The sequence below is a fragment of the Callithrix jacchus genome, chromosome 5 (assembly GCF_049354715.1).
Source record: "Callithrix jacchus isolate 240 chromosome 5, calJac240_pri, whole genome shotgun sequence".
Taxonomy (NCBI): domain Eukaryota; kingdom Metazoa; phylum Chordata; class Mammalia; order Primates; family Cebidae; genus Callithrix; species Callithrix jacchus.
The window spans coordinates 90,583,665-90,606,889 of record NC_133506.1 but is presented as its reverse complement, the minus strand read 5'-3'; the positions used below and the strand labels follow the sequence as shown (position 1 = coordinate 90,606,889).

Here is a 23,225-nt window from a genome sequence, read left to right as displayed (position 1 = left end):
ACTCCACATTCTCCAGGCAGCTGCTGATTATCAGTGGCCCAGAAGTGCCACAGCTCTGGTTGCCTGTCTCTTCTTTCCTAGGCCATGTGTGGAGATGGAGGAGGGGAGTTTGCAGTCATTCTTGCCTAACCCCAAACCCATGTGACAGGAGTATTCTGAGTGAATCAACTACAGAAACTGGGGCATCTGCAAAAAAGCTGGCCATAGGCCCAGCACGGTGGCTCATGCCTCTAATCCCAGCACTTTGGGAAGCCAAGGTGGGAGGATCACTTGAGGCCAGGAGTTCGAGACTAGCCCAGACAACGTAGCAAAAGCCCATCTACAAAAAAAAATTTTTAATTTTAAAATATTTTAATTTTAAAATTTTTTAAAGGCTCATGCCTGTGGTCTCAGTTACTCAGGAAGCTGAGGTGGGAGGACTGCTTGAGCCTAGGAGTTCAAGGCTGCAGTGAGTCATGATTGCACCACTGCACTACAACCTAGGTAACAAGACCCTGATACACACACACAAAATAGTTGACTATTCGCTAAGCTGGAAACTTGCAGGCCCACCCTCAATGCTGCCATCTTATAAGACTTGGGTGAGACTAATAAATGTCCCCAGAAGCTTGCAGAGGAACGTAGAGATTGCACCTGCTGCCCATCTGGAAATTACTAAGGGAGGAGCTTTGGAAGGAGCCTGTGGCTGGGGCTAAGACAGAATCATGGGAATGTGAGCCTGGAATAGCATGGGGGCAGCCCCTTGGACTGAAAATGGAGATAGCAGTGGGCAACTTTTAATAGCTTCCTTATGAGAATTCCAGGGTGCTTTCTGTGTCCCCAGCCAGTTCAGTTCTCCAATACCAGCTGTGTGTCCAACAATTCCAATTCAGTGCAGACACTGTCTATCTGAAGTTAGCATCAGACCCCAGAAATTAAAGAGCTCAGTCCCACAAAGCTGCCCCTGCTTCTGACTGACAGGCTGTAAATCTGGAGTGTCGGCTGGGCACAGTGGCTCATGCCTCTAATCGCAGCACTTTGGGAGGCCAAGGCAGGCAGATCACTTGAGGGCAGGCATGTAAAACTAGCCTGGCCAACAGAGTGAGACCCCCCGTCTCTATTTTTTTACTTAAAAAATGTTTTTTTTAATCTGGGGTCTCCACAACTCCTTCCTCAGGCTCAATAAGTTGCTGGAAAGGCTCATCGAACTTAGGAAAACATTTATTTAGACTTACTAGTTTATTATCAAGGATATGACTCAGTAGCAGGTAAACGGGAGAGAGGCATCAGGTGATGTATTGTGGGATGGGGACTTGGGGCTTCCACGCCCCCTCTGGGTGTGCCACCCTCCCAGCAGGTCAGTCTGTTTAAGTGTTTATGGAGCTCAATCCCAGCACCCCCTCCCTCCCCAGAGGTCAGTGGATGGGGCTGAAAATTCCAACCTCCTAATCACTTGGGGTTTCTAGTGACCAGAGCCATCTTGAGGCCATCAAGGACTCCCCACCTGTGTGTGTGATCAGAAGGAGCTTGTTATGCATCCCAAAGACACCCCCATCACTCAGGAAATTCCAAGGGCTTTCAGAGCATTGTCTCAGGAAGCAGGGACAAAATCCAAATCTATTTTATATTACATCACAAGGATGAAATGAGAGAGCGAAGCTAAAGTGTCTGACACAGCCTCTGGTATGGAGCGAGCACTTGAAAAACATCAGCTCCTAGGATTATTTTTCCCTCCTTCCTTCCCTCACTTTCCTCTGACCTCTCTTGCAGGTCTCATTTGCTTTTATCTTCTCCCCAGTCCCTAAAAGGCATCCTAGGGCTAGAAACCATGGGCCTTTTTTTTTTTTTGAGACGGAATGCTCTGTCTCCCAGGTTGGAGTAACGCAGTGGCACGACCTCAGCTTACTGCAACCTCTGCCTCCCAGGTTTAAGTGATTCCCCTGCCTCAGCCTCCCGAGCAGCTGGGATTACAGGCATGTGCGACCACACCTGGCTATTTTTTTTTGTATTTTTAGTAGAGACAGGGTTTTACCATGTTGATCAGGCTGGTCTCGAACTCCTGGGCTCAAATTATCTGTCCGCACCTGGCCAAAACTATAGACTATTACATTGTTTTGTGTGATGTGCTCAAATTTCTCATTTGCATTGTCTCTATTATCAGATCAGTGAGTTTCAAGTGTTTCTGGCACTGAACTATAACTGAGAAGGGCACAAAACACACAGAGAAACACTCCTCTAGGCACAGCCGCCTTTCTGTGTCTTTCTACACATCAGATGCACCTTTTGAGTCAAGCTCCTTTAAGAGAGTCACTTTAGAGAAAAAGCACAAACTGCTCAGGGTCTGCGGTGCATTCTAGTGCCAAGAGCAAATGCTTTAAAAATAGCACTTTAGGTATTAACTGCTAACAAAGCAAGAATTGACTGATTCTGGCATGGTTTGCATTTAGGGTTTTGGGTTTTTTTTTTAAGCTGATGCATAGCAGTTGACCTTTTAAGTCAAGTTTTAAGTCAGTTCTCCAGCACATTCTGAAAACTTCTTAGTTTTGTCTCTTTTTTAAAAAACAGCTTTATTGCCTAGCCGCGGTAGCTCACCACTGTAATCCCAGCACTTTGGGAGGCTGAGGCAGGTGGATCACCTGAGGTCAGAAGTTTGAGACCAGCCTGGACAACATGGTGAAACTCCATCTCTACTAAAAATACAAAAATGAGCCTGGTGTGGTAGCACGCACCTGTAATCCCAGCTACTCGGGAGGCTAAGGCAGGAGAAGCGCTTGAACCCGGGAAGTGGAGGTTGCAGTGAGCCGAGATCATACCATTGTACTCCAGCCCAGGCGAAAGAGTGAGACTCCACCAAAAAAAAAAAAAAAAGCTTTATTGAGATATGCATCATATACCAATATACCATACAGTTCAGCCATTTTTAATGTGTAGTTCAATGGATTTTACTGTAGTCACACATTTACATCACCACAATCAAATGTAAAATATTTTCATCACTCCACAAAGAAACCCCATATGCTTTGGCTATCTCTCCCTCCCCTCTCTTCTCACCCCTCTCCCAACCATCAGCAACCACTGATCTACTTTCTGACTCCATAGATTTTCCTGTTCTGGGCATTTCATATCAATGGAGTCACTTAATAAGTGGTCTTTGGGGACTAGCTGCTTTGAAAGATCCTTGGTTTTATGTGCATCCCTCTTAAGATTCAAGTTCAAGAAATCCTACATTAATTCAGGGCTAAACTTGACTTTTGTTGGAGGGGAATGAGAATGAGATCTATAACACCTTGGAGTCTTTGGGAGAAGTTCCAGAATGGAGAGAAAAAAATCTGACATGTGATATGTGTTGTTCATCCATCCCTATTTTAGAGCTGAGGGTTATAGTTACATAATGTAGCCGTGCCTGGCTGGAGTTTCTGCTTAGCCTTTATTCATTCAGCATTTGTCAGAAACTTCTCACTTCAATTAACAAGGCAAGCCCCTGTTGGTTATTGCCTTTTGTGGTTAAAGTTGAAAGTGTAATTAATGATGGAGACTTCATATCTCAGTGAACATCGGCTAATAAGATTGCCTCCAAGATGCAAGCTCAGCCCCAGCTGGACCAAGTGCTCCTGTGGGCTTCTCCTTGCATCTTCCAGGTGGGAGACTGATTCTATCCAAAATAGGGATGTAGTTTTACATGGGCTCCTCGAACAAACCTTTAGTATCCCTTTTGCTCTGCCTTGTCCCAGTGTAAGATGGATGAGCCCTGCAGGTGTGGCTGATCCTCTGGAGTGGATGCCTTCTAAAGATGTGCTGAAGTCCATCTGGCCCCAGGGAAACAGCCCTGGCACCAGCTCAATCCCCTCGATACAGATGGGCTTTAACTACAAGGGTCCAATTTGCCATCTGCCAAGCCTGGAGGGAATCGGCAGCATTTGGAGCCAGGGATCTCATTGTGGATGAATTTATAAAACCCCGGCCAAAAGAACTTGCAGCCCCATGAGTTCCCTACCCACCAGCTGCTGGGCAAGAGGAGCTGGGCAGGGCCCTTAAGCCAAGAGCATCACTTGCAGAGAACTTCCACATCCCCCAGTGGAGCCAGCTGTCACTACTGGGGTTTGGTGTTCCATGACCACATGAGTGAGCTGGAAGAGTGACCATGGAACCCAGAAGACTTGCCTTGTAAAAACCTCTCTGACTCATGTTATGGTTTGTGTCCCCCCTAAAAAGCTGTGTTGACATCCTAACCTCCAGAGTGTGGACTTATTTGGGATAGAGTCCTTACAAAGCTAATCAAATTAAAGTGGGATCATTAGGGGAGCTCTAATCCAGGATGATGGGTATCCTTATAAAAAGGGGAAATTTGGAGCCGGTGCAGTGGCTCATGCCTGTGACTCCAGCACTTTGGGAGGTCAAAGCAGGTGGACTCTCTTGAGGTCAGGAGTTCGAGAACAGCCTGGGCAACATGGTGAAATTCCGTCTCTACTAAAAATACAAAAATTAGTCAGGCGTGATGTTTCTCGCTACTTGGGAGGCTGAGGCAGGAGCATTGCTTGAACCCGGGGGGTAGAGATTGCAGTCAGCTAAGATCATGCCACTGCACTCCAGCCTGGGCGACACAGCAAGACTTTGTCTTAAAAAAAAAAAAAAAACTTGGGGCAGATTTGGACACATTGGACACAGAAACAGACAAGCACAGAGGGAAGATGATATGAAGACACAGTGAGAATGTGATGTCTCCACTCCGGAGTGATGCTTCTATAAAACAAGGAATTCCCTGGGGAGAGGCATGAAACAGATTCCTCCTCACAGCCCTCCTAAGGAGCCAGCCGGATGATACCTCAGTTTGGGGCTTCTAGCCTCCGGAACTGTGAGACAATACATTTCTCATGTTTAAGCCACCAGTCTATGTTTTTGGTGTTTTTTTTTTTCTGTGATACTGATACAGTAGACAGTAGGAAATGAATACAGTAGGGGAACTAACCCTCTGCCCTAAACAGGGATGGATGAACGGCACAGATCACATGTCAGATTTCTTTCTCTGCATTCTGGAACTTTTCCTGAAGACTCCAGAGTGTTGCAGATCTCATTCTCATTCCCCTCCAATGAATGACCATTTCCACCAGGTAAAGTTTAGCCCTGAATTAATGTAGATTTCTTGAACTTGAACTTGAACCAAGGGGGAAGAGAGCCCTGGCTTGGAAGATTCCTGGAAGGAAATTAGAGTATATGCCTCTGTGTACCTCTCAGCGCTTCACAAGGAATGCTTGTAAGTCACCTTTAAGATGCTTGAAGCCTGCCGGGCTTTGAAGCTGACCCATCCTGCCATTGGGAGGTGGCTGCCCAGTATATGCACTGGTCCAGGAGAGCGCCCTGCTTGGCTGGGACCAGGTGGTTCCAGAGGCCCCCAGGTGAAATCGCCTAAGGGAGGCGCATGGCAGGGACAATCTGCTCTGCTCTATGCTTTTGTCCACTTGGAACAGAGTGTTCCTGCCTCTGAAACATAAGAGAAAGAAGGAAAGAAATTGGTTCTGAGCACTGAAGACTATTGCTTTTCCTGGACCCAGAACCCAGTCATAACATCCCACAAACAAGAACCCTTCTCTTGGAATTCCTCCAGCCACTATACTTATGGACACTGGCACGTGACAGCTTCCAGAAAATGGAAACGCCCACCCAGGTTTCACTCACACCAGGAAACCTGTGTGCTGTTGGGCAGTCATATTTTTTATTTGAGACGATCACCATTTTTCTGTACAGTTGACTACAGGATAACAATAAACTCATAGTAATCCTCCAGCCCCTGGGATAGTCCTACTGCGTTTCTTTGGAGGAGCTTAATAAGATTTGAAGACAGTGTGCTACAGCATCTCCCAGGGCATTCTTGCATCATGCGCTTCTCACTTTGGGATGTCTCCTGTGCGTCAGGCTGGGCTGGGGACTTTGCCTACATTATCCAATTTAAGTATTGCAACCATCCCACAAGGGAGTTTTTACACCATTCTACAGATGGGGAGACAGAAGCTCTCCTCTAGTAAATTGTACCAGAGTTTCAGACAGGATGGCCTGTCCGCATGGTGTAGGGGTGAAGTCTTAGTCCATTTGGGCTACAATAACAGAATACCTTAGACTTGGTGGCTTGTAAACAACAAACATTGATTTTTTACAATTCCAGGGTGGGGCAAATCTAAGATCAAAGTGTTGACAGATTCAGTGTCTGGAGACGGCTCGTTTCTTGGTTCATAGATGTTGCCCCCTCACTGTGTCCTCACATAGCAGAAAGGGTAAAGGAGCTATCCAGAGTTTCTTTTATAAGAGCACTAATTCCCTCCCAAAGATCCCCTCCCCCAATACCATCACATTGGTGATTAAGTTTCAACCTATGGGTTGGGTTCAGTGGCCCACACCTAAGCACAGTATTTGGGAGGCCAAGGCAGGAGCTTTGCTTGAGGCCAGAAATTTGTGACCAACCTGGGCAACATAGTGAGACCTCATCTCCACAAAACATTTAAAAATTTTTTTAATTAGCTAGACATGGTGGTGCATGCCTGGAATCCCAGCTAGGTATGATAATTGCCACCTACCTGGAATCCCAGCTAGGTATGATAATTGCTTGAGCCACGAGCTCAAGGCCACAGTGGGCTATGATGGCACCACTGCACTCCAGCCTGGGAGACAGAGCAAGACCCTGTTGCAAAAAAAATAAAAGTTTCAACATGTGAATTGGGGGAGGGGAAACAAACATTCAGACCAGAGGTTCATAGGAGCCCGGGTCTGGGAGGACCGTGGCTGAGTTGCTGATCATTTCTGAGCTTCGGGTTCCTCATCAAGAACATGGAGATAACATGTGTACTTCATAGCAGTGGCTGGATCTTGGCTGTATATTCAGATCACCCCCTGTTCAGACCCCACTCAGGACCAGTTAGATCTGAGCATAGGGTCTAACCTTGCTCTGTCTGTGGCTCGTCCCCAGAAGTTTCAGTAACAGTTCTGGAGACCAGAAGTCTGAAATCAAGGCGAGGCTCTAGGGGACCATCCTCCTTTCCGTCTTCCAGCTTCCAGTGGCTCCAGAAGTTCCTTGGTTTGTGGCTACTTAACTCCCATCTCTGCCACTGTCCTCACATAACCTCTTCTTCTGTGTCTTCTCTTCTTCTGTCTCTTGTAAGGACACTTGTCATTGGATTTAGGACCCTCCCACTTAATCCAGGATGATCTCATCTCAAGCTCCTTAACTTAATTACATCTGCAAAGACCTTTCCCAAATAAGATCACATTCATAGATAGATACATACTAGGGGTGAAGACTTGGACATATCTTTGGGGAGGGTCACCGTTTAACCCACAAGAGATCTTTCCCTGTGTTTTCTGATTGCACTGAGTTGGGACCCAACAGGGGTTTCGAGACATGTCATCTCGGTCACACTGAAGTCCAGCCTTAGGACGTTTTATAATTGGCCAAACCTTGAAACCTGCCTGTGCAACCTTGTAAACCTTCCACAGTGCATGTGGAAAGGCCCAGGGGACTTTTAACATCAGGGATGAAGGTTGAAGTTTACAAACCTCCTTTTAAAATAAGAAAACCTGGAAATGATTAAAATTAAAATAATTCTGTTTATATATATATAGATATATATAGATACAGAAATATATATATAGATGGATAGATATAGAAATATATATAGATAGATATAGAAATATATATATAGATGGATAGATATAGAAATATATATAGATATAGAAATATATATATAGATGGATAGATATAGAAATATATATATATAGAATATATATATGAAATGTTGTAAGAAAGGTCAACTGATATGTGAAGGGGGCAATTTAGATACTGAATGTTTGTAAACCCAAGTGAGAAAATGAGAAAGAAAATGACTTTATAAAGAATGAGTCTTGGGAGGTGGTAAGGAGGACAGTGAGGAGGGGGTAGAATGTTGAAAGAAAAGCTTGCAGGGACCAGCCTATTTCTAAGATGGCATGATTTGATTTCTTTCCCCTCCCACCCCACCCCCCATTTTTTTGTGGCTCATTTTCATTCAAAAGCACTTACCTGGATGTTCATTTCTAATCTTGAGTTTTGATTAAAGGAGTCCTTTCCCTTGCCTCCCTCCAGCTCTTTGAAAGTGAATCCTTAATTATAGGCCATGTTTGAGATTGACTAGATGAAATCAACAGCTGTAGATATGACACCAGACTGCAAAATAACGATACAATGTTGCCATAAAAAGCCCAATTGTTAATGGCTTATTTGGCACTGGGCTATAACAAAAACACCCTTTTCCTGTTTAATATTCAAAGTAAATGTAGTGGAAAGAACATCGAGCTAGAAGTAAGGTAGGCTGGGATTCTAGTCCCAGTCCTATTACCAAGTGCCTGTGATTTGGGGGCAAAGTATTTAATTTTTCTCAGGCCTTGGTGTCCCTATCTATAAAACCGAGGGCATGAAACCAAATTATCACTTTCAGCTTAAAAATTCTATTCTTGGCCGGGCGCAGTGGCTCACGCCTGTAATCCCAGCACTTTGGGAGGCCGAGGCGGGTGGATCACGAGGTCAAGAGATCAAGACCATCCTGGTCAATATGGTGAAACCCCATCTCTACTTAAAAGAATACAAAAAATTAACTGGGCCTGGTGGCACCTGCCTGTAATCCCAGCTACTAAGGAGGCTGAGGCAGGAGAATTACCTGAACCCAGGAGGCGGAGGTTGCGGTGAGCCAAGATCGCACCATTGCACTCCAGCCTGGGTAACAAGAGCAAAACTCCATCTCAAAAAAAAAAAAAAAATTCTTAATCGTGAAAATACAGCATACTTCTCATTTCTATCTATTTTTTTTCCCAAAACTTTATTTCACAATACCCCAATATAGTTCTATACTTTTGTCATGCAGTCAGGAACCACACATTGATTTAAGCATCTAGATCATTTTTGCTGTGCAAGCAATACTTTTCCAGTCTTAGTCTGAACTGACGTGAGCTGTCAGGCCCCACAATTCTCAACAGCTTTGAAAATGCAATCCACTGGTGTTCCATTTTTAATACTGCAAAGTCTTGTTTTATTCTTGAAAAGTATGAGCCTGAAACGTACATGAAGATGCTGGAATAGATACCATCTCAAACTCAGCTGTCATTGACTGAAGAAACAAGCCAAAGGGAGTCCATGAATCAGGGAGGGAAGGCAGGGTCAGGCACGGTCAACTGGTCCAGGTTCCTCTTGCTCAGTCAGACCCACTGTTCAGGACCTGAGGGGCATGAAAGCAGCTCAAGCCATGGCCCTGGTAACAGGGACAGGAGGGAAGCCAAATGCCTAGGCAGATAGAGGTGGGACCCCAGTGAAACCCCTCTTCCAAGCCAAAGACAGTTTAAAGCCTGAAAACCAAGCTATAGGTTAAATCCTCAGACCAGATTGAGAACTGGTCTTTCCTCTGATCCCCACCCTTCACGTATGTTACATATGCCTGCTCTTTCCAAATTGGTTTTCTACACTGTCATGCCCACTTTTGAGTGGTATCTTTACTTTAACCTTTTTTGCATACTCACAAACCAATCAGCACACACTCCCTATTGTGAGCCCATAAAAGTCCCAGCGTCATCTGTACTAGGGGACTTTCTCTGCTTTGGGCTTGGGAACTACCCGCATGTCCTCTCTTTGCTGAGAGCTTGCTTTTCCTTTAATAAATTATACTCCACTCATTCTCTGGTGTCGTCATACCTAATTCTTCCTGGTTGTGAGACAAGAACTCAGAACTAGCTGAGCTAAGCAGCAGAAAAACTCCTGCATCACTGGTTTTTATTTATTTCCCTGCCTCTGGTGCCTACCCACCTTGCTTTGTTTGCTGGGGTTTTTTTGTCCCCTACATCTCTGGGTTACCAGGAGCTTGGCCTCCTGCTTTCCTCTACTTGCTGGCTCTGTCCTATCCTTTACTTACTCAGTTGCTTACCCAAGCAGGAAGACTTCCACTTAGGTTCTCGAGTGTTTGCCTGTCTATATTCTGGCCAACAGCAGGTGGAAGCCATGTCTTATACGCCTCAAGATAGTCGTTTACGTGCAGTTAATAATACTTATCATTCCCATGACAGTGCTTGCAAAAAGGAAATAAATAATAATAATATTCATCATTTGCCTCTGTTGGGAGGAAGTCAAAAGACAGATGGGGAAAGAAATCAGATGTCCCTGTTTAACTTCACCTCCTGTATTTTAATTCACTAGACCTTCTTGGCAGGTATAAATTCCCTTGTTTTCAGCTTTCAGGCTTGTGGCTGATTGTATGAACTTCTGGTGTGCTCTGGGAAAGAACAAAGCAGCATTAATTCTCTTCATCTTTGGTAATCCAATTAATGCACCTGGTTTATAATATGCGTGACACATCTGCTTTGTTACCTCTTGCTGAGTAACAGCCCCAAAATTTAGTGGCTCAAAACAACAACAGTGCATTGTTTCTCGAAATTCTGGACTCTTGACTGGGCTTAGCTGGCCACATCTGCTCTTTATGGTGTGAGCTTGGACTGAAATATCTAAGATGGCCCTTTCACTCACATGGTCTCACCTGAGATGGCTGGAGCATCTAAGACCTGGTTGAGCATCTTGCCACATGGTCTCACCACATGGCTAGCTTGGGCTTCCTCACAGCATGGTGCTCTAAGGTAATCAGCTTAGACTTCTTACATTGTGGAGGGTTCCAGTTTCTGGCTTCCAGCTTCTCTTGAAAGGCTAAACTGACATAATGTCTCTTTTGGTACATTCTGTTAGTTAAAACAAATCACAGACCAGTCTAGATTCAAGAGGCGGGGAAACAGACTCTGCCCCTTGGTGAGAGGAGCAGCATGTCAGCACAGTGGGGTAAGGAATTGATGTTAGCCATCTTTGGAGATGTATGTAACCTCTCATTTTTCCCCTAAATTCAATATTATTTTTTAAACATACAAAAAGCTGTACATAGCTTTTTAATGCATAGAGCTTGATTATTTTGAACATAAGTATACACCTGTGAAACCATCACCACAATCTATACCATAAATCTTTTTTGTTTTTTGGTTTTTTTGGAGACAGTCTTGCTCCGTTGCCCAGGATGGAGTGCAGTGGCACAATCTCAGCTCACTTCAACCTCCACCACCAGAGTTCAAGCAATTCTTATGCCTCAGCCTCCTGGAGTAGCTGGGACTGCAGGCGCGCACCACCACACCCAACTAATTTTTTGTATTTTTAGTAGAGACAGGGTTTCACCATCTTGGCCATGCTGGTCTTGAGCTCCTGACCTCATGGAGCTCAAAGTGTTGGAATTACAGGCGTGAGCCACTGCGTCTGGCCAATGGAGTGCACTGTTTTTTAGGGGAGCTACAGTTAGGAAGTGGTCACCATAGCATAAAGGTCCTAATGGAGGAGGCAGATGTGTAAGGGAAGTCAAGGGCAGCCTGAAAGCCCTCTTCAGAGTCCAGTGCCAGATGGCCTCCGTGGAGCCACAGCCAGACCTGAGAGAATAAGCCTGTCTTTATTTGTAAGTAGCTGCTTTTACCTGCCAAGCCCACCCCTGAGACACAGTCTGATCCACATTAAAAGGGCCAGGGCTGTCCCAGCCAATTTGGTTTTGTGTCTCGTCCTATCTACTTCTTTATGCAGGACCCCCGACTGCCAAGTTTCTCCTGGGAGGGGAGACGCTCATTTTCTGCTTTACCCTGTAGACTCAGCTTTGTGTCGTGAGGTTCTTTCCCTTCCTGGGGTCCTGCATCCCTATGAACAGGACCAGGACCAGCCCCAGACCCACAACTGGACAGCAGGTCCTAACGTGGCTGCACATCTTTATAATAATGAAAATTGGCTGCACCCAGTGACTCACGTCTGGGAGGCTAAGGCAGGCAGATTGCTTAAGCTTAGAGGATTTGAGACTAGCATGGGCAACACGGCAAGACCCCATCTTTAAAAAATCCAAAAATTAGCCAGGCATGGCAGTGTGCACCTGTAGTCACAGCTACTTGGGAAGCTGAGGTTGGAGGATTACTTGAGCCTAGGAGGTCAAGGTTGCAGTGAGCCATGATCATGCCACTGCACTCCAGCCTGAGTGACAGAGCAAGATCCTGTCTCCAAAAAAAAAAAAAAGTAATGAAAATTAGCTCATGCATACATGTTTAAGCATAATTACTGGCTTTTATATAGTTACATGTTCTTTCTAAGGTATCTTGGAAAAAACAATCTAATGAAATAATCGGCAGCTGATTGGCTCATGGCAATCATTAGACAAATATTAGATCATTAAACTTTTTTTTTTTCCGAGGTGGAGTCTTGCTCTGTCACCAGGCTGGAGTGCAATGGCGCAATCTTGGCTCACTGCAACCTCCGCCTCCCAGTTCAAGTGATTCTTCCGCCTCAGCATCCCTAGTAGCTGGGATGACAAGCAGGTGCCACCACACCTGGCTAATTTTTTGTATTTTTTTAGTAGAGATGGGGTTTCACCATGTTGGCCAGGATGGTTTCAATCTCTTGACCTCATGATCCACCTGCCTCAGCCTCCCAAAGTGCTGAGATTACAGACATGAGCCACCGCGCCCAGCAAACATTTTTTTTAAGCTCTTGCTGGGCACAGTGGCTCACTCTTGTAATCCCAGCACTTTGGGAGGCCAAGGTGGGTGGATCACTTTCATTTGGGAGTTCGAGACCAGCTTGGCCAACATGGCAAAACCCTGTCTCTACTAAAAATACAAAAATTAGCTGGGCATGGTGACAGGTGTCTATAATCCCAGCTACTCAGGAGGCTGAGGCAGGAGAATCACTTGAACCCAGGAGGCAGAGGTTGGGGTGAGCTGAGATCAAGCCACTGCACTCCAGCCTGGGTGACAGAGCGAGGCTCAGTCTCGAAAACAACAACAACAAACCCTTTTCCCTGTCTTTTTTATTCTTGTAATGGAAGCATAACACAAATCTTAAATGCAAAACTCAGTGAATGTGTGCACGTTACATCCAGATCAACATATAAGCATCCCAGAAGGTTTCTTCATGTCCCTTTGCACCAAACCCCCGCTCCCCAAAGAGATTACTGCTTGTATTTTATCACCAGATGCTAAAGTTTTGCTTGTATTTGAACATCGATTTGAATCATACAATGTGTGTTCTATTGCTTGGCTGCTTCTACTTAACATAGCATCAGTGAGAGTTGTATGTGTTTTTGCAGGCATCTGCCATTTGTTCTTTTTCATTGCTGTGTAGTATTCCATGGGGCACCTAGACGATGATGTATCTATCTGGTTTCTTGGTGATGAACATTTGGATTGTTTCCAGTTTTTGCCTACTGTATTTAAAGGTGTTGTGAGGCCAGACATGGTGGTTCACACTTGTAATCCCAGTACTCTGGGAGGCCAAGGTGGGAGGATCACTTGAGGTGAGAAGTTGGAGACCAGCCTGGTCAACATACTCAGACCCATCTCTACAAAGAAAGAAAAGAAAAAATTGAGACACAGTATAATTCGCCCTTTTAAATAAATGTGCAAATCAGTGGTTTTTAGTATGTGTACAAGGTTCCGCAAGTATCACCACTGTCTAATACCAGAACATTTCATCACTCCAAGAGGAAATGTTATATCCATCCATAATCACTCTATATCCCTTCCTTTCCTCAACCCTTGTCAACTACTAATCTACTTCCTGTCTCTTTGTATTTAATACTTATTCCTGACATTTACTATCAATGGTCAAACTTTATGTCAATTTGTTTTATTTTTTTTTTCTCTAGGATCCTAAGCACTTCAAGTCAGAGAAGACAGGACGGGGACAGTTGAGGGAAGGCTGGAGAGACAGTCATCAACCCATCATGTGCTCCTACAAGCTGGTGACTGTGAAGTTTGAGGTCTGGGGGCTTCAGACCAGAGTGGAACAATTTGTACACAAGGTAAGAGGTCCAACAGCAGTTCCTGGGCTATGGACAAGGTAACTGTCTATATTGCCAAGTTGGAGTGCATGATACACACGAGATACACAAGTACTACTCCAACATCCGGTCACTGCATCTCAAAAACACCGTTTGAGCCAGTCGCAGTGGCTCATGCCTGTAATCCCAGCACTTCGGGAGGCCAAGGCAGGTGGATAACTTGAGGCCAAGAGTTCAAGACCAGCCTGGCAAATGTGGCGAAACCCCATCTCTACTAAAAACATAAAACATTAGCTGGGCATGGTGGTGGGTGCCTGTAACCCAGCTACTCGGGAGGCTGAGGCAGGAGAATTGCTTGAACCTGGGAGGCAGAGGTTGCAGTGAGCCGAGATCACTCCATTTCACTCCAGCCTGGGCGATGAGAGAAATTCTGTCTCAAAAAATAAAAAAGGCTTACCTGTGAACATATCCCCTAAAGTTAATTGCCACTCAAAAGATCTGCAAATGTAGGCACCTAAAGCAGAAGATGCCCAAGAGACAGAACAAGAAATCCCAATAGTCCCACTGGACAGTATACCTCAGCATTTCTGCTCCTTTAATAACTCTGTTACCAAAGTCGCCAGGCTCAGTGGCTCAAGCCTATAATCCCAGCCCTCTGGAAGGTGGAGGTGGGTGGATCACTTGAGGTCAGGAGTTCGAGGCCAGCCTGGCCAACATGGTGAAACCCTGTCTCTATTAAAAGTACAAAAAAATTAACCAGGCATGATGGCCTGTGCCTGTAATCCCATCTACTCAGGAGGCTAACACAGGAGAATTGCTTGAACCTGGGAGGCGAAGGTTGTAGTGAGCCAAGATTGTGCTACTGCACTCCAGCCTGGGTGACAGAGCAAGACTCCATCTCAAAAATAATAATAATACGCGCCTGTAATCTCAGCACTTTGTGAGGCCAAGGTAGGCAGATCATGAGGTCAAGAGATCGAGACCATCCCGGCCAACATGGTGAAACCCCATCTCTAACTAACATACAAAAATTAGCTGGGCATGGTGGCGTGCACCTGTAGTCCCAGCTACTTGGGCGGCTGAGGCAGGAGAATTGTTTGAACCTGGGAAACAGAGGTTGCAGTGAGCCAAGATTGCGCCACTGTACTCCAGCTTGGCACCTGGTGACGGAGCAAGATTCTGTCTCAATTAATAATAATAATATTAATAAGGTTACCAAAGAATTGTTAACAGCCTCAGGATGTAGATTTCAATTGTATACCCACTATGGCTAAACATGCTAATTTTGTAGCAGAAACCTACTTGGTGATGATTTATATTTTCTCAGGGTTTCTAACATGACTCTGTCCCTCATGGGAGAAAAAAATGGGAACCGCAGTGTTGAGCATTGCCCTTTGTAGCTGTTCTCATTTTCAAAAGAATAAATATGGGCCGGGCGCGGTGGCTCACACCTGTAATCCCAGCACTTGAGAGGCCGAGGCGGGTGGATCACTAGGTCAAGAGATTGAGACCATCCTGGTCAACGAGGTGAAACCCCATCTCTACTAAAAATACAAAAAATTAGCTGGACATGGTGGTGCGTGCCTGTAGTCCTAGCTACCCAGGAGGCTGAGGCAGGAGAATTGCTTGAACCCAGGAGGCGGAGGTTGCAGTGAGCTGAGATCACGCCATTGCACTCCAGCCTGGGTAACAAGAGCGAAACTCTGTCTCAAAAAAAAAAAAAGAATAAATACTACCCAAATTGTCTCTACATTCCAGATAGGCTAGTTATCTGTTTATTTTTCCACTCTAAAACTAATAAAGAGTAGCTTTCCAAAATTATTTTGGAGTCACTGGAATTTAACCTTAATGCACTGAGCTTGTCATTACTTAGAGGGAATTGTGTATTGAGATTGGGGGCCAACTGAAAATAAAAAGTTTAATTCTGGAATTTAGATCCAAGAACTAAATTGCCGGTCTCTTGAACCCTCATAACTCAGGCTCACAGCAATGGTGGACTCTGGCACAAACTTGGGAGCCTGGGTGTCTTCTTCAACGGAGAAGTATGCCGCTCCTCTCCTGTGCTCCAGAACCTATTCGGACAGCCAGGAGCCAGAATGAAATGTGATATGTAGAAATCGAGCTGCAGGATCTCCCGTTTTCCTTCTGTGTCCTGATTATTGCCCAGGAAGTCAGTTGCAGCTCCCAAAGTAAATGTTTTCCAGCCTCAGCTCTGTGTCTATCTAACGCAGTATCTTCCTTGGTTTCCCACAGCATCCCTTTTTGTGTGTGGCTTTTTAGGGTAAAAAGACCTCCTCTTACTAGGGCCACTATCATAGAGCTTTTTTTGTTTTGGTTTGGTTTTTTTCAGTCAGACTCTCAATCTGTCGCCAAGGCTGGAGTGCCGTGATTCGATCTCGGCTCATTGTAACCTCTGCCTCCCAGGTTCAAGCAGTTTTTGTGCCTCAACCTCCTGAGTAGCCAAGGCACAGGTGTGTACCACCACACCTGGCTAATTTTTGTATTATTAGTAGAGATGGGGTTTCACCATGTTAGCCAGACTGGACTCGAACTCCTGACCTCAGGTGATCCACCCACCTTGGCCTCTCAAAGTGCTGGTATTACAAGCATGAGCCACCGTGCCCGGCCTCATAGTATGCTTTATTTCCACTCACAAAGCATATTTATCAAGCCAGAGGTGTCTGTTAAAAAGAGAATAATACAAAAGAAAAATAAGGCTGGGTACGGTTCATACCTGTAATCACAGCACTTTGGAAAGCTGAGGCAGGCAGATCACTTGAGGTCAGGAGATCGAGACCAGCCTGGCCAACATGGTGAAACCCCATCTCTACTAAAAATACAAAAATTAGTCAGGCATGGTGGGGGGCACCTATAGTCCCAGCTATTCGGGAGGCTGAAGCAAGAGAATCACTTGAACCCAGGAGGCAGAGGTTGCAGTGAGCCAAGGTCATGCCACCGCACTTCAGCCTGGGTGACAGAGCAAGACTCCATCTCCAAAAAATAATAATAATTAAAATTTAAAAGGGTATATTTAGATTGCCCCAGGGCCCACTGTGTTTCTTTTCTCACAGATGATTCAGGCTAGTTTTAAGAATCTATTTCTTGAAAATACCTGTGAGATTGATGCCTTGCCCTTTCCAAATATCATGAAATGTTATCGACACTCCAGAAACACACCTGCTCTGGCACGTGAGTCGCTAATAAGTATCTGAGGCTAGCATTTGCATGGGTTGAAGGTGCCAGGGATGCCTTTCTCTGAACACCTTTGTTTTTTAAAGAATCTATTCACAGTTAAGGGGGAAAAAATGTTCGAACGCGAGCCATTAGCATGTTATTGAATTCTTGTTTCCAGTCAACAGCTGTGTTGTGCTTCGTGTAATAGGGTACATTTACTGATGCCTCAATGCTGTTCTTTTGATTTCCATGAATTTGACACACTCAGCACTCAAGTGTGTATGGCTGCATGTTGTTTCTTGTATTCATTATGTGTTTCCTACTTCCAAGTCATAAAAGCCTCACTAGATATCCAGGGGCCTGGAGTAATAAACACTTCATTATAAATGCTTTCCTTGTTTCTGCAAATTCACCGAATTAAAATCCTCCATTTATTGAAACATGCTTGAACCTTCCACGGAGGTTTTTGACAATCACTGGATTTGTTTGGGAGGACGAAGGGAATGTTGGAGGGAGACTGTGAGTATCCAAGAAATGTGAAAAGACATATTTACACAGGATGGAAATTAATACTATGAACTAACACACATGAGCAGTAACACACACACAAATGCTATATGTTATTTTCTTTAACCTTCTATTGCCATTATATGTTACCATAAGAAACAATTTCATTTCTTTTGTCTCCAGTCAAGCTTATCATTCCATTATGTTCTATGCTAGTTCAGGTCTATTTTTTTATTTTTTCAATGATCATTAAAATAAACTGCCTTTCCCCCCGCCTTCTATTACATGAAAGTCAAACCTAAAAGGATATTTACTTATCTTGTATTTCATTTATTTCATTTATTTTTGTTTAAAAACTTTCTTGTTTAAAAACCTTCATTTATTTTTGTTTAAAAACTGAATCGATATTTATTTTTAAACTAATGTTTGTGGGTACATAGTAGCTGTATGTATTTAGGGGATGCATGAGATATTTTCATAAGGCATGCCATGTGAAATAAGCACACTGTGAGGAATGGGTTATCATCCCCTCCAGCATTTATCCTTTGTGTTACAATCCAATTATACTCTATGTTATTTTCAAATGTACAACTAAAAAATTGAATCAGGCTGGGTGAGGTGGCTCACATCTATAATCTCAGCACTTCAGGAGGCTGAGGCAGGTGAATTGCTTGAGGCCAGGAGTTCAAGACCAGCCTGGACAACATGGCAAAACCTTGTCTGTTCTAAAAATACAAAAATTAACCGGGCGTGGTGGTGCACACCTGTGGTCCCAGCTACTCGGGAGGCTGAGGCACAAGAATCGCTTAAACCTAAGAGGCGGAGGTTGCAATGAGTTGAGATTGCACCACTGTCCTTCAGCCTGGGGGACAGAGCAAGACTCTGTCTCAAAAAAAAAAAAAAAAAAAAGAATATTTAGGATATGTCATCAGAGAAGAGGGAGTGTTAAGTTCTCTTTACTTAGAAGGGACTTGCTGCCTAGAAAAGTGTTGTAGATTTCCAACATGTGTGACCTCCTGGCACCAGTGAGACACACCCTCCTACAGATGAAAAATAGATGCTGTTTTAGTTAAAGATAAATGGAGAGAAAAACTTCAAGGTAATTAACTTAGAGATTTATTTGTACAACTGCTGTGTGACTGCCAAGTATTTGTCATTAGTTTGTACACACACCCAGCCCTACTCTCAAAAAAGACAAGGAGATGAATATACTGCAAGTGTATGTACAGCCTGGAAAGGGCTGGAGGTGTGCAAGCACTATAGGACCTACAGGCAGCCTATAATTGTCGTCACCTATGCACAGAGGGATTGAGAAACTCTGCAAGCGCCAAGATTCCCAGAATTGGTAACAACCCTGTCTTCCAGGTAGTTTTCATCAAAGATTCTATTATTTCAATCTCCTTCTTTTACTTTTTAGGTGGTCCGAGACATTCTGCTGATTGGACATAGACAGGCTTTTGCATGGGTTGATGAGTGGTATGGTAAGTCCATTTCTCCAAAGTAACTTGTAGAACAATTTCATGTTGACTTGGGCTTTCTGTCCATTTGGCTTCAACAGCTACCTAGAAGGACAACAACAAAGGCAAGGCCACTGCTTCCTGTGTTGGAAATAGCACTGTCTGCCAGGCATAATGAAGATGTAATTATAGAAGCTTGGTCTAAAATAACCACAGAATTATTGACTAAGTAGGAAGCTCAGGATGTTTGATGCTTACATAGTTGATACGCATGGCTCCATCATTCTCTGTTAGATGGGTTTCAAACCCATCCTAATTTATCCCTAACTTCAAGATCAAAGCTCTCTGAAGCATCCTGTCAAGTAAAAGCAGTCCTTTGATTCAGAGAACACTTGAAACCATCCCTCACCAAATATATACAGGTTCTGCAAGAATTCAAGGGCAGACAGAGGCATAGGTGCCCCGTTCATCCTAATTGAAACTATTGTTCTGGCTTTTTTTTTGAGATCGAGTTTCACTCTTGTTGCCCAGGCTAGAGAGCAATGGTGCAATTTTGGCTCCCTGCAACCTCCACCTCCTAGGTCCAGGTGATTCTCCTGCCTCAGCCTCCCAAGTAGCTAGGATTACATGCATGGCCACCACACCTGGCTAATTTTGTATTTTTAGTAGAGACAGGGGTCTCTCCATGTTGGTCAGGCTGGTCTTAAACTCCCAACCTCAGGTGATCCTCCAACCTCAGCCTCCCAAAGTGCTGGGATTACAGGCGTGAGCCACCACACCCGGCCTGTTCTGGCTTTTTTGTTCATGATCTGGGAAGAGTTAAATGAGTTCTACACATTTCCAGCAAATGAAAACAAGGTTAGCTTCATCCATGATGTATGGACCATTCTTCCCAGGTCCTCAGCAGTCTTGTCTTGTCCACATAAATTTTCTGCACTCCCAGAATCAGTCATCAGATAGCTACCGTCCTTGGCTATAAATAGAAAGGAACATGCCCCACTGGTGACTTAGGTTAGATCTGATTTTCAGGTCGATTGTCTAATGAAATGCCCTCCTCCTTGGCCTTTTCCTAAGTCACATTAAATTTGTTCTGAGTATAACCTAGATTGCATTTTGGTCCTTTTCTGTGATTGTTCCACCAACTACCTCCCTTTCCTTAGCAGAGGGTACCAAAGTAAAAGGACACGTTGGATGGAAGGGTCAAGACAGTGATTATTATTAATATTGTTAGCTATTTCTGAGCCACATTTAAAAGGCGTGGTTCTATAAACTACGGGCTTTTCTTTTCTTTTCTTTTTTTTTTTTTTTGTTTCCTTTTGCAGTTTTCCCAGCTCTGCACCTCTGAAGAGCAAATGCACCTTCCTGGGTTTGTCCAAATGCAGATCATTTACACTCTCTTATCACACACCCACAGAATGCTGTGCTTATGCCGCAAAGGCACTGGCTTGCCACATTGTCATGAAGTCTCCCAGAGACCTATTTCTAGTTGTCTTTTGTGAGGCAGGCAGGAGAGTCTCCTGTGATTACTTCTTCTGAGCCTTAAATAAATCTTTCTGGTTGTTTTTTTCTGGGGTGCTTTTCTTCTATTCTCAGAGGAAGCACCGACCCCAAAAAAGGATAAGAACTTCTAGTCTCTCCCAACTTGTGCTCCTCAGAGCTCACGGTTTCCTTGCTACCAACACCAAGGGAATATCAAAAGGATATTTAAAGATTTATAGGTGCGGCCGGGCACCATGGCTCACTCCTGTAATCCCAGCACTTTGGGAGGCCAAGTTGGGTGAAATCACCTGAGGTCAGGAGTTTGAAACCAACTTGGCCAACACAGTGAAACTCTACCTCTACTAAAAATATTTTAAAAATTAGCTGGTGTGGTGGCACACGCCTGTAATCGCAGCTACTCAGGAGGCTGAGACAGGGGAATCGCTTAAACCCAGGAGGCAGAGGTTGCAGTGAGCCGAGATCGCACCATTGCACTTCAACTTGGGCAACAAGAGCAAAACTCCCTCTGGAAAAAAAAAAAAATCATATATGCAAACAGATTAGAAGTTTAGCAAAAGGAGAGGCACCTGAAGGGCCACAAATCTGCTACTCTGAAAACCAACAGACAGGGCACTCTCTGTTGCCAGAATGCCAAAGAAGACTGAACACTTTTCAGCTAAAAGAATAGCCAGGCTCTGATCAAGAAGATAAAAGAGGCTTTGATTAGAGGAAAGATATAGGAAGAAAACCCAGTATGGGTGGGTATCTAGTAAATGAAAGGCCAGGAAGGGGATGGGGCCTGACTTTTCCATCTCAGCTGAGCCTAGGGCAAGGAAAAGACTTAGGGACTTTTAATAAAAATTGAAAAAAAATTATTCCAGGCATGGTAGCCTGTAACCCCAGCACTTTGGGAGGCCTAAGGATGAAGAATCACTTGAGCCCAGGAATTCGAGACCAGCATGGGCAACATAGCAAGACCTCGTCTCTACAAAATAAATAAATAAAATTAGCCAGCTGCATGCCTATAGTCTTCGCTACTCAGGAGACTGAGGTGAAAAGATCACTTGAGCCCAGGAGCTGGAGGCTGCAGTGAGCTATGATCACACCACTATGCTCTAGCTTGGGTGACTGAGCAAGACCACATCTCTTAAGAAAAAGAAAGAAAGAATTCTCAGATTATAATGGGAGCCCAAAGCTAGAATAATGTATCAAAGGAGACAGGAGATCGCCACAAGAACATTTATTTACTTAGGATGAGTGAAGTGGAGGCATTTAACAACTAAGGAGTCTATTGTGCAAAAAGCCTTTTCCTTATCTGAGCACAAAACAGTGTGGGCTTAGTGAATGGGGATCATTAGGAAGCCTTGCACTCCCCATAGCGGGTCTCGCCCTGCATCCACTGACACAACCCCAACCAAAACAAGCCGCCTTTTCACTCAGCAAGGGTCTGAGAACTACACCATTAATTTCATGTAAACTACTGCAAGCATCAGCACCCACAGCTGAGCTGCTGACCAGGTGAACAGTGGCTCCTTCATCACACAGATGCAGACACTGAGTGAATCAAATGAATGGAAATGGCTCCTGCCCACAGAGTGCCTTCTCAGTTCTTTATTCAAAGTAATTCTGGGAACTGTGGGCCATGTGTGCCACTGGTACCCAGGCTAAGCGCCCACCAGCATTACCTTTCCACTCCATTTTGGGGTACTTGAAGTGGCTTATTTTTATTTGATCTGGCTCAGTGAGGCTCTCATTAGTAAACACGGAAAAGGTCCAAAATAAATCCTTGCCTATAGCTATAGCTTCTAGCACTGGTTCTCAAAGTCAGGTCCCTGGACTGGCAGGCAACATCACCATCCCTTGGATGCTTGTTAGAAATGCATATTCTCAGGCCCCACCCCAAACCTACTGACTCAGAAACTCTGAGGGTCTAGCCCAGCAATTGTTTTAACAAACCCTCCAGATGGTTGTGTTGCTGGCTTAAGTTTAAAAACCACTGGCTTATTGCATGGGCTGTAAACCAGACTAGGACATTGGGCTGTCAGGACAGCTTAATTCATTCAATCCAAATAGGTTAACTAGAGAATCATAGCTATCTACAGAATCAACCACACTCCAGTCTGGGCAACAGAGCAAGTCTTTGTATCTAAAAAACAAAAACTAAATAAAAACATGATTGCAGGAACCCAAATTCTTACAACTCTGATTCCTTGTGAGAATTAGAAAAAAGCTCCCCTTTAGACAGATGAATTAGAAAAAGATGCCCCTTCTGGGCAGACTCAGCAGGTGCTCTGGACTTGGGGCTGAATTTTAGCCCCATTGGCTTCCTCTGCTGTGTGTTCATACAGTGCACAAACTGTACACGCTGACGCATGGGCAGCCCTAGATGTCTTTCTCTCTAATTAGACTCACCACCTTCAGTGCTTAATTAAGAGTCAAGAAAAAAAAGGACATTGTTGAGGGTAGTGATCATTTGTCAGCCAAGGATTAATTTTGTATCTCTTCTGAGTTTCAGCATTTGGCTGTCATGAAACTTTCCCTAAAGAGATTTTATTCTGCTCATGTTCATTGTAAAGTGTAACCATTTCCATGTTGGAGGAGTTGAGTGTGTCTTTCAAAGCCCTGATTGGTCTTTATCCACGAGCCCTGGGTCTCTCTGCATGACTAGAACACTAATCAGAGAAATAACAACAACATATTTCAGGAGTTGGTGTGAGAGGGAAAGTGGATAAAAATAGGCAGCCCAGCCTCAGAGAGGCATGGTTTTGCTTTACAAATCTGA

The 23,225-nt window shown here is 44.4% G+C and overlaps 1 protein-coding gene across 1 annotated transcript in view; it reads left to right on the top strand.

The window, feature by feature from the left end:
* PITPNC1 (phosphatidylinositol transfer protein cytoplasmic 1) overlaps window positions 1–23,225 on the top strand; it is a 311,718-nt gene that overhangs the window by 271,207 nt on the left and 17,286 nt on the right. Inside the window, exons 7-8 of the mRNA XM_002748676.7 lie at window positions 13,692–13,847; window positions 18,925–18,988. Coding sequence (XP_002748722.1) covers window positions 13,692–13,847; window positions 18,925–18,988 — 220 coding nt within the window. The remainder of the gene's footprint in view (window positions 1–13,691; window positions 13,848–18,924; window positions 18,989–23,225) is intronic.